At 33.4% G+C, this 13,016-nt stretch overlaps 1 protein-coding gene across 14 annotated transcripts in view; it reads right to left on the bottom strand.

Annotated features, from left to right (window-relative positions):
• Positions 1-588: 588 nt before the first annotated feature.
• LOC134538334 (ribosome-binding protein 1-like) overlaps positions 589-13,016 on the bottom strand; it is a 118,118-nt gene continuing 105,690 nt past the window's right edge. For 8 of the 14 annotated variants that reach the window (XM_063379566.1, XM_063379561.1, XM_063379567.1 and 5 more), the window contains 2 exons: positions 6,750-6,789; positions 589-1,314 (listed from right to left, as the gene is read on the bottom strand). In XM_063379566.1, coding sequence (XP_063235636.1) covers positions 1,250-1,314; positions 6,750-6,789 — 105 coding nt within the window. In that variant the 3' untranslated portion in view covers positions 589-1,249. The remainder of the gene's footprint in view (positions 1,315-6,749; positions 6,790-13,016) is intronic. The other 6 variants (XM_063379568.1, XM_063379570.1, XM_063379559.1 and 3 more) reach the window with 1 other exon arrangement.

Raw genomic sequence — 13,016 nt, 5'->3', positions numbered from 1 at the left:
TATCAGTTTCTTGCCACATAGTCAGCAGTAATTTTTGACAGTTTGCAGCTGACAAGTATATTAATATTAAGGCCCCCACACAGTAAGTCCAGCCAGTTTGGTCTGCTCATATTAAGACCCCCATATGATCAGTCTGAACTGACAGTTTGGAATGAACTGAAGCTTTCCCCACACACGAGCAGTAATTGTGGTTGTTGTTGGATGCATAGTTTCATCGTAGAATATGGAAGAAACTTTTTATGTTGCAATTTCAGTTTAACTTCTAGTTTTTTTTTATTATTAAAACAAAATTATAACAAAGATGTTTCCCATGACACTCAGCTGATGGACCGACTGACGCTGTTCCCACACATGGCAATTACCCCAGTCTGACTTGATGGAAAACCATCAGTTCCGACTGATTGTCCATGGTCCTTGCGCACACGGCAGTTCCAATTGATAAGTCCGAACTGACAGACCGATCGTGCCTTGAACCTATTTTACCACTCAGTTTCAATTTTCAAGTTACTTGCTACAACTGCACTCCGCTCAATCAGACACCACTCCTGCTTACTAAAATTGAAGGGGGGAAAAAAACTAAATGCCAAATTGTTGTATTAAATACACATTTTACTCATCAGAAACCCTAATATAGAAGATTTAACCATTTTGCACGAAATACAAAAAAATAATTTCTGACGATACATTTGACATTTTTTTCATTATACATTTGTTATAATATAATACACATTTTCACACAGTAATTACAACTACTATGAACTCCAATTCATACCAAAAGTTGTAGGATAAAATATTTTGTACAAATTTTAAAAACGTGTACAACTTAATGTTAAATTATTGCAAAACACCGTAATTTAATGATTTATAAAAACACACTTTCCTTTCTATTGAAAATGTTGCCCACATTTCATGGTATCAAATCACTAATGTTGATACATAAGACAAAGTTTGTGTAAAAAAATGTTAAGTATGAGGACTAAGTAATGAAAAATTAAGGTAAGTACCACAAAGATGGGATTTAACTTTTAATCTAACCCTCACTCATGCAGTATGAACACCTTAATATACCATGATTGTATAATATTTTAGAGGAGTCTGCAAATGTGGTCAACGTTCACTTATGTACACTGGAATTTCTGGAGCAGCACCACACACTTACAGAAATGTCGTAAATACCACCTGTGCACACACAACCACTGTTATCACAACACACCCTGGTCACAGTTAAGTGTGTGTCTCTGTTGTTTGGTCACGTAAGTTTTTCTTGCGGGTTGCCTCGTGTGCTCGTGGGCTTCATTTTTTTCCTGAACCACCCTGGAAATAACAATAAAGAAATCATTACCATTTAGCATATACATACATAGAAATATTCATAAAATATTTAAGTTATGAACAGAGCCACATATGCCACATTAAAACCTCATGCAAATCCCAAACCAGTTAAAGGAATGCAAGTGTTACTAACGTTCCTCTTTAATGTTAAGGAGTGAAGCAAATAATAGCCGGGAGCAGCATACGGGGTTACTGGAAACAGTAAAATACAACACAATTACAAAGAATGTAGAATGTAGAAAAATGTTACACTGTAAAATGAAATATCTAACAACTTAGCACCGTAAAATCCTAGCAATTTAATGTTCTGTAATAATATTAGCGCCCAAACCAAAATTATATGCAATTAATCTTACAAGGCTAAGCAGAAGATTAATTTACAGTATTGACTTGAGTATAAATAGATTTTACAAAAAAAAATTATTTCATGCTATAAATATTGTAGCCTACCATTTCAATTTCAAGTTATCTTTCATACCTTAAATTTTATAAAAATAGTATTTTTTTATCACGAAGCATGTTAAAACTTACGTTTTGTACAAAAAACTCCTTTAAATGAGTTGATTGCTGATAAAATTGTTTGTTCAAAAATCCAAATTGCAATGCATTAAAACTTAAGACTTAAGGAGTGAGTGTAATTAAGGAGAGAATGTGGAATAGATGTTTTAAGGGCCTCCCTAGTAAAATTTTTTATCGCGCTGGGCTACTGGCCATGTGTTGCAGCTAATGTTGGCCAGAGCTTCTTGTGGGGAAGGGGAAGAAGCAAAAGGGAGGCTGAATGGGAGGGTTGGAGGGGAAGGCTCTTATGTCACTGTATCTGCTGGAGTCCATTTGCTGCGTTATCTGCGAACAAGGTCACTGCCTACCGCTACATACACCAATCGTATCGCCTTGCTTGCTTTTCAACAGTAATTGTTAACTTGAAAAATAAGATTAATGTTACGCTCCAGACTATATCCATGAATTGCAAACATCTTTAATTTGTGTAACTTTTTTTTTAAATTCACAAACTAAATAATAGATTCACATTCATTACAAAAAATGATTTCATTAAAAATCAAAAAATAGCTCGTGGTTTCAAAATGTCGAAGGCTACTTAATAAAGTTTATTCAATCACAAAAATCCTCAAACATTTTTACTTTCAAAATAATATCTAAGTGATGAATTCACAGTCACATATTTATAAAAAATATTCCGGACCACGACGAAAAATCAAATCTTACTAACAGATAGTTTTCTAAAACTTGGAATAATAAGATGAAAAAACTTAATATTCATGATCAATAGTTTTTTAATTATCATACGTACAATGGGGTTTTCTTATTTTTGAGGTTGTATTAAATTAGAGCAACCATGTTATTTCTCAAAGCAACAGCAAGCTGAGAGCAATTAGTGAGATTAAATTATATGATCAACCAGCCTCAGAATACAACCTGTTTCTTTTTGACATCTCACTTATGATCTAGCTTTGAGACCAGGAAATGGGAAAAGAGGTCAGTGGAACAATGATCGAAGGTTAATATTCTTACAGCACCATAATAAAAAAAAAAGAGTAAAAGCCAATCAACACGCTAAAATATCCCAATCCAGTCGCTAACCAAGAGGAACAAAAATAAAATTGATGCTAGATACAGCAAAAGCAAATACTGACCAGTATGAGTCTCTATTTCAGACTAGGTGATCTTTTTTTGCATGTGCTTCATTAAGCATTCAGGTTTTTACAGCTGAATATTCTTATAAATAAAATAAGTATAAGATGAAGTTACCAAATATAATTTTTGAGACACATGATTAGTTAGTCTGACGCTAAGTGAATCTGCATTTGTTTGGTTTATCGGTAACAACATTCAGCTGTCAGAAGTTTGAATATTATTTCATTACTAAGCATTTGCTAAAATTGTTGTAAAAAAAAACCCCTTGTTATCACAATATGCAAAACAAGCAAGGTCATCAAGAAGGAAAAAAAAAAAGGGGGGGGGGGGGGGGGGGGGGGGGGAAATCCTGGGGCCCGAGAATCAAGAGTAGCTTGTTTGAGTTCCAAAATATTTTTTTATGCTTGTGTTAACCCTGATAGGACACAAATTAATATTCGATTACTAAAAACACAAATTGAAAACCTTTTAAGTTATGGCAGTTTATCCAGATCACATTTACAGTTATGGCCAAGGTAACTTTCAGTCTTTATATACACACACACACACACACACACACACACATATATATACACACATATATATACATACACATATACATACATATACATACATATACATATACATATATATATATATATATATATATATTAACTGTGGGGTTTGAAAATCTAAACATTAAATACTGGGGCGGCTACTCAACAACATTATTCACCCCCGCCCCCTTAGTTTCCCTCAACGGCCCTGAACACAAGTCGATACAATACAAACCCAACACACAAGAACGAGGCATTAACAAATTTAAGTACCTACAAACTTGTAAACCTATGACAATATGCTAAAATACGATACACACATGTAAAAAAATAAATATTCACTCTAAGGAATCTGCTAATATACTCCAGGCAATGTCTGGTGGTTGAACATATTTTTCAGCTACACTGTTTCCATTTCCAACATGCTCTACTACATTTCATAACACTTCCCTTCCCGGCCACAGCAGCGGAAAGAAAATTACGGCTCATTCTATGTTACTAAATATTCTAAATTTAAACTGTTAGTCGTAATTCGGTACTACACTACCTAATTTATTTATGTAGTAAATACTTGTATTAATCACTATACCATTATAACTAGTCAAAGAATTGATTCACAGCCAAAGGTCTTCAATCCAGCATGCTCAGAACCATAATATGAAATTTTTCAGGACTACCAAACATCATCAATATAGTTTTAATAAGAATACCAAACATGAAATGAAAACCAACAGTAAAAATATGCTCTGAGCAAACTAGAAATGCCAACAGGCAGCCAAGACGAACAGTTGGAATCCACCCAGCGGCTTTGTTGGAGCAAGGTCATGGAATGTGCCGAACCACAGAATTTTTGATCTAATACCTATTGCGGTAATTACTTTCAGGAGAGATGTATCGCACAAAGGCTTTCAGGAATGATATTACCATAATAAACCACCACGAAAAATATATTATAATTTTTAGTACCGGCACCAATTCAAGGGAATGTAACTTAACATTTCATTGAGTTTATAATTTCCACATCACAGTATCATATGATCATATAGAAAATATTTATCAATATGAAAATTCCCTTCAAAAAAATATTACCACAAGGACTATGTTCAAAGTCTGTTTGTTTGCTATAACAGGTTAGTACCTTCTCACCATTACAAAAAAAAAAAAATCCCTTTTGGAACAGCCTACAGGCGTAGGTAGATTTCGAAGTACCTATTTCTTTTGGAAATATTTTTGAAACTTCTATTCTATAAACTTCTGGAACATTTTAAGAACTTAACATACATAAAAAATTTATGTTCTCCAAAATTACAAAATGATTGATTAAATATTTACTCATTTTATATGCAGCAAAAATATTACGACTATTTTTAACTCAATGAATCCACCATTGAATAACTTATAACAAATTTAAATTATATGCCAAATAAGGTAATTAATTATTTTAACTTCAAAACAATAATTTTCATCGTTTGCACTAATAACGTGGCCATACAAAAATTTGCTTTGTACCAAGGTTTAAGATAATTTTAAGATGGTTTAAAATAAATTCAAATAATATTGATACTAAAAAATTTAGAATTTTTTTAAATTTAAACTCCTTTTTTTGTGGTAATATGTTTCATCAAAAATTGTTTTAGCCAAAGTTTTAGATGAAGTTTAGGATTTACACATAAATTATAACAGATTTGATAGTAAATCTATTAAAAAAAAAAAAAAAAGATAATTTGTTTAACTTTCAAACCTTGGTATTTCCACTCCTCGCAATAATAGTTGGTTGTATAAGAATTTATTTTAGACAATATTTAGAATGTTAAACAAAAATAAGAATGGATTCTGTAGTGTACATGGTAGGGAAGTTTTATTAATTTTATTAATCCAACCGGAGGTTTTTTCCAACCCCTTGCAGCAATGGTTTGTCTTATCAAAAATTGTTTCAGACAAAAGTTTTAGATAAAAACTATAAGATTTACAAACACTTTGAACGAATACAATGGTGTGTCTATGAAAAGAGTTATAATTTTTTTTTGTCCTCCAACCCTTGTTTTTTCACCCCTTGCAGTTATGGTTGGTCGTATTAAAAATGAGTTTTTGGCATTTCTCCTTCGAGATACAATACGTTCAAACTGATGTGATATTTTCCATATTATGGTAGTTAAAGCGATATTTCTCTTTTTCAAAAAACCTAAATTTCTACCCCTTTGGTCGGAAATTGCTCATTACCGAACTCGACCGAGATTTTCCACAATTATTTTGATGTATCAGTTTGGAAGAGATTTGTGAAAAATTGTGATATATGTATATGTGTGTGTATACATGTATATATGTGTGTGTATATATGTATGTGTGTGTGTGTATATATATATATATATATATATATATATATATGAATGTATATGACAATGGTTTTGTGATCTATGAAATGAAAAACATATAAAAACTGTCCGGAAGTCGCACCATGGTAATGGCTACAATAGGTAGTATTTCTTCGAAATCTACCTAAAACCATACAGATCTACAAGCTGAAGAACTCAAGACATACTCTTAAAGTATGCCTTTGTGCACCTGAAAACAATAATTTCAAAATACATACACAGAAAGTCATGCTATATGACTATTCATGTACCTAATTAAGTCAAAACAGCTAAGCAATATAAAAAAATTCATTACAAAAAAGAATGAACACATTAATGAAGTAGGGTTATTCATTAAGCAGGTCTATGAAGTGCACATACTTGCACCTATCTTTATGGTGTGTTATGAACGTAGCCATTTTTGAAACCATTCCTAAGAAACAACCAGTACTTCCCCAATGTAGTGTTAATTTAGCGTGACCATGAACTGCAGAAAAAACACAGAAGCTAGTGCACCTCATTACAGACCACAGAATATAAGTTAACAAACGTGCTAAGCAAACCAAAAAAAAAATCATTCTCAAAGTTTTATAAGACTTAGCATTTTTATTTGAGTGTACCTTTCCCCAAACTTTTACAAATACCACAATATGCCCACACCAAAAAATGTAAAAAAAAAATTTTAAGCTCAAAAAGTTTATTCAGTTGCAAAAAAAAAAAAAAAAACATTTTTCACGGTAAACAACGCTGACTTCTCCAGCGGAAGCATGTACAGCAAGGAAGCACATGAGACACTTCACTACACATGTGACCATCCACCACAGCAGCCCACGAGGAAATTCCCCAAAAAAATGTTACAAGGCTTTTACAGTGTTACCTGATAACCTGTGCCGCTTTTCAGCAGAATGCCTAGTCATCTGTTCAAGAAAACAAGAAGAAGAAGACACAGTTAAGTCGCCAGCAACAGAATACACAGAAGTGCACACTACATTGTACAGCAGGACGAAAGCTTCAGGCAATCGTTAATTACATTGGTCTGGTACACTGTTAAGTGTGAATGGGCAACACCCAGCATCTAAACAGCATTTAGGTTGGTTCTGAACAATGAAAACAACAAACTAAACCAGGGTTTGGGGAGAGGTTAGCTCTTGATGGTAATGTATAGCTGAAATAAAATTAGGTACACACGTCATTATTATAACATTACCATCAATTTCATAACATGGTAAAATTGCTGAAATATTGTAATTTAAGGCAGATAAGACACATTTGTGCTTTAAAAGAAATGTATCAGTACACTAACTAGATGAATGTTCGATCATTTAACAAACACAATCAGAACAACATGTTTTTGGTTGTGTCTGTAACATACATATCCTAAACTATTTTCAATCCTGAGAGTTTAATATTTTTTAATAAATGTAGTTATTTAATGTTAACATGCTTCAGCGAAAGGTCTTTAATCCAGCATTCTATGGTACGGAATACTCTGTAATCAGGTACCAATTAAGCCATCCGTGCACAGATTTGTTCAGTGTATTCCGGCTGTTGACCTTGACTGCAGAGTTGCATTATTGCGCTGCCGAAGTTTTTAGGTAGCTCAGAATTGTGGGTTTTTATTTCATACAGGTTTTTTTTTTACTGATTTTATGAGGAAGACAAATGCTCATCTGTATACATTCTTTCAATATAGCAGCTTATTACTACTCTATTTTAATACCATTGTACTACACATAACATTTTCTTTGGCGGTTCCATTAAAACTATATTGATGTTCAATAATCTGGCAAAACCGCTAATCCGGCACGCTGCATTAAAGCCCTTTCACTGTATTACGTATGTAAATATAAGTTCGGATAGAACATAAAAATAGAATATCTAGTAAAAAAAAAAAAAATTTGTATTCTTACAAGTTAAAATAAATTTCTCAAGTAAGGACTCAAAAATCTTTGATAGTATTTAGACCTACGCTGCACTTCTGCTAGTGATGATACCTGTGACTGGTTGATGATTTGATAAATTCTAATCAAAAGGTCCCAGGTGATTCAAGTGACATGTGTACCACTTAAATACATGATCTCAGGTTAGATCAGCATGTAAGCCACTCACCTGCTAGCCTTCTAGTATAAAATGGAGGTGTTAATAAGCAATCATCATATATATTGGGCTGTTTAGTTATCCAAATTATTCATAAATAAAATACAAGTACTAACCCTCACGAATCATGATTCCTACTACTATCAATACAGCAAACAACTAAGGTAGTAGTTAGAACTTAAAAATATCAATATTTTGGAAATAATTCTAGTTTTCTTATTCGACCCTCCTAGCACACACACAAAAAAAATTATGAAAACAGTGTGATTAATACTCAGATTAAAAATATATTAACATTTTGGTATAAAATGCATAAATTAACTAGTAGAAAATGTGCTGTTCTCACAGAGGAAAATTGCAAAAGCTGATTAGTGAGAGAGATTGGCACAGACACGATAAAAAGGTCAAGCTAAAATATGAAGCACACACACACACCACGAAGAATACTACAACATACTCGAAGTAGCCCACATTCAGCTAAAAATAAGTCGCTTAGCTCTGACCAACAGTAATATACCCAACTCGCTGCTTGAGACAAATCTGATGAATATGAATTAAAACTACTTCTTTCTTTAAAATTTAGCATACACGTCTAAAGTTGCATTACAACACTGTGATGTGACATTTTTAAGCATGAAGAATGTATTGCAGAGAGAAATTCAAACTTTGAACATACCTTGTAAATGTTAAGTTAAAATGGCTCATATCACACAAAAAACCATTTTACACTCCAACTTGCCCTTGGAAATACATGGCATTGTCCATGCCTGCAAATTACCTGTGCGACTGTATCTAAGAACGGGTTATGGTTGCTTCGTTCTTTTCCTGCGTTAAGACTTGAACTGTATTGCTGAACGGACACATGTGAATATCTCAAATGTACCATACTGTAGTCAAATGGCAATGTTTAAATATACAGAGAGAACACGTACCTAGTTCCCCTTTACTTAATACACAACTTTTTAAACACCACAATTAAAAAATTATTTCAGATTTTAAGTGTTACCGTGTCCATAGCAATAAATGTGATCTGAGCACATTAGTAGGGGACGCACCACAACGCCGAAATACCACAACGCCGAACGTACAATAACGCCGAATACCATAACGCCGAATTCCAAATTGACCACAACGCCGACGACCCGAAAACTGCCGTGTACCACAACGCCGAATGACCACAACGCCGAAATACATTAACGCCGAAAAATGTCATTGCAGTACTGCCACAAAAACAAACTCAGAAGAAAGTCACTAAATATACTGAAAGAGAATTCAAATGTACAACAACGCCGAAATACCATAACGCCGAATGCCACAACAACGAATCTACAATATGACCATAACGCCGAAACCATTATATGACCATAAGGCCGAAACCATTATATGACCATAACGCCGAAATTCTAATATGACCATAACGCCGAAATTCTAATATGACCATAACGCCGAAACAATAACTTGTTGCCTACCTGCCAGGCATTGAAATGCTGTATTCGTAAGATAAGCGCACTCTCTTGCAACTGTGAAGCTAAACATACAGCCAACATGTTTATCTTTTTGCACATTCAATATCAGTACTGATTTTTCCCCTAGTTAAAACATAACACTTTATTATTTTTTATAGGGCAAATGGAACATTGATCGAAATGAAATATATTTTTGAAAGAATAATTTTTTTTTTTTTTACAATTGGACCCGGATCGCCTAGGTGGGAGGCTAATGCTGTAGCTAACCTCCACTCTTGCAGTTACTAATATATTATTCGATTCAGACTTACGTAGTTATAGCAAAAATGATAAGGTTACCGCTTAAAGTCCCGTAGGTACACGCTGCACAATGAAAACGCTGCATGCTCGTTCAATTGCTTGTGCGTGAAGGGCGACTCAGAGTTGGAGGCACCGAGGATAAGGGCGGTATATCGATTTAGTGTCTCATTCACACAAGTCACCTGTGAGTGGACGAGCGTCTTAAAACATTTGTCTCAATAAGTGTAGTAGTTTGTTGTTCGTAATTTACACATAAAGTATTTGATGTTTATTATAAATATCGTTAATTCTGTATACATTAGTTGTAAGCAAAGTTTGCATATTTTTCTCAAAACAGCTTGTTAAAGACAAAATATGCATGTTACACGAGCATACAATAAGTAAAAACCAATATTAAATTATTCAGAATGAAATTACATGCGATAGGCAATATGCTGAAATATACCCATAACGAAATAATTTCTTCTTTTTTTATAATTGCTGAGTTTTCGAATTTTTTTGTAAAATACGACGTTCTTCTGGTATTCATGTGATATCTTTGGGTTATTATATCCAGTTACGTGAAATTATTTAAGGAGGTTGTTTAGACCGGCCACTATAAATACTGTGCAGAGCTTCAGCAGTTCACGTATCACACAAGTGTACCGCGTGTGAGCTCGGCACTTGCTACCAATACCACTTAACATATGTTACACGTGTTCCTAGACCATTGATGCCAGCTTATACAATCCTCTATATAAATAACCTCTTTTGGAAGCTGAAAATGGCTAAAATGGTTATTTTCACCGTCAATTTTAGGTTTGAAAATAAAGTTTCACTGACTTTAAAATGGTTTAGGAACGTGTAAAAAACCTTCATATTTAATATTTCGTCATAAAATGATAGGATCCCCACTGAAATTGCCTTAGAGGGGAGTCTTCGACAATGTTGCTGCATGTCAGAAGACCGCCTGGCGGATATAGGCGTAAGGACCTTGATGCGCGTGTCTGTATCGCTCTTAGCTCTCCCGCCCTTCCCACGCCTCGAACATTAAAAACATACCCGCTATCAGATGGCCACCTTAAATCGTTGCGCAATATTTAGGATTCCTGCGTAGAACTGTTTCACAGCGGAAAGTTTTAACATATTTATGTTGAAATCATCTAATAAGATTATATCTTCATATTTTTCTAACATGTTAAATAATTCATTTTCAAGGTAGGCCGTTCACGGTAAAGTGGACACTTTGAAAATCACTACTATTTGAATAACCTAACAACCAATATTATATTTCGTAGAGGTTTCGGACATATAATTTTTGTTGGGTTGAAAAAACAGACTATCCTGAATAGAAAAATATAAATATTTAGCATAAATAAGTAGTGAAAGGATACAAATTTATCGAGAGAAAAAAGTAACCAGGTGCTCAGAAGTGTTAAATTTACTATGAACAGTCTTCAGTTTAATTAGTATATGGAATATACCTACATATTATTTTTTTTTTTGCTTGTACAGGACCCTTACGGCAATATCCCTGTGCTTATGACGTACTTCTGCTGATAAGTATTCATGCCTACCTGGCATGAGAAAGTCTAAGGCAGTCACTTTTATGCTTTTGTGTATATATATCGCTATTCCTACACCTGATATTCCAGTGATTCATTCTCATTTATGAACGTCTTTAAAAGCGCAGAGGGCATGCTAACGTTCCTTACACTGGACACATTTAAAATACACTTTCTTTTTATTGATATGTTATTTAAAAATCAATGCTCAAACGATACAATTACATAAATGTTACAAATACACAAAAACACTCCTAAGTGGCAGACTAAGTACTAATATAAAAAATTACAATTCTATTACGTTCATGAACACTCACACCCACAATTATACAGATCTGAATAAACATTTTGCGTGATGTCAGTGTCATCCCCTCAGCCATGGGATGACTAATCTGATGTCGGTAAACTGTTCCAAGCTTATGACAAGGCATTGGTGGATGACTTTGAATATAAATTAGTCTTGCATAGTGGTGTTAACCATCTATTGTCACTTTAAGAGCGGTGTTTACAAGGTGAAAATAATTCAAATATGAAAATAATTTTTTTTTAAGTTATCAAGCGTGGAAGAATTTAGTATTTTAGCGCCAGTGGTATGGCAGATCACAACCAGCATTCAGTATTTGCGTAAATCTGTAAGTATTATCATCATCTTTAGTCTATTATATCCCTCACATTGTTGACACACTACTAAATGAACGTTTATAATAGTAGTTATAGTACTTAGTAGTTGATGGTAGACGTTGTTTGTTTACAATGTGGGATATGTACCACCCCGCCCCTTCCCCCCACTTAAGTCCCTAAACAGGTTTATGGTAGTGTGAGGATGGTTCAACCAAATATTTTAGGACAATATAGGAAAGTCGTCGAAAAAACGGGCGACACTTTCATTAGCGCATTCTGGCGGCCTAGCCTGGACATACGTTGTAAGCGCATTTGAGACAATGTTATTTTGATAATTTTGAATGGGCGTTTTTTCTTTGTTTTCTCCTGTTTAAGTTATTTATAATGACTGGAAAAGTTTGTGCAATGTTTGGTTGCAATAATTACGATGTATCTAGCTTTTAGAAGTCGTTTTTTAGTTTTCCGAAGGCTGAAACTATAGCCAAATATCTTAATAGGAACTACAATATTTGCTATAGCCATGTTTACTTGTGTATAGTTTAAATCAAATATTCCTTTTCCACTGTTTAAAAATGATAGTGCCTTATTGGAAACAATGATGCATATTTCAAAATTCAATGTTTTAAAATATTTTTTAATCTATTTTTAATATAATTTTGTTTTTAAATTTTTATTGTATATTTTTAAACCAGAGCATTACCTAAAAAATAATTTAAATATCCTCAAATTTGTATTTTTGCGCTCCACTCATTATGCTGAATGACTTAGTTGTCACTGTAGTATTTCAAGCAGTTTACCTAAATTATTGATTTCAAAGGTTTTATGTTTGGTTTTCAACATAAAAATAATGTAAATTAGTTTTAAGTGTTTGGTTATGTTAAATAAATTAAATTAATCTCAATTTTATAAGTGTTTGGTTGACTTCAAATTAGCAACATTAAAAATACTTAATTTTGGTTCGGGACAATTCATATTCAATTTTTAAGTTGTTTTTTTCACTGTAAGCAGTTCCTCGAGGAAATTTTTTTCAACTTTCACGGAATATTTATAAAATATGTGATTTATAAAATTTCAGGTTTAGAGTTAAGTATGTTTCATTATTAAAAACTGTCTGAT

The sequence above is a fragment of the Bacillus rossius genome, chromosome 13 (assembly GCF_032445375.1).
Source record: "Bacillus rossius redtenbacheri isolate Brsri chromosome 13, Brsri_v3, whole genome shotgun sequence".
Lineage (NCBI taxonomy): Eukaryota > Metazoa > Arthropoda > Insecta > Phasmatodea > Bacillidae > Bacillus > Bacillus rossius.
Note: the sequence above shows the minus strand (reverse complement) of the source record. Positions and strands in the feature narration are given on the sequence as shown.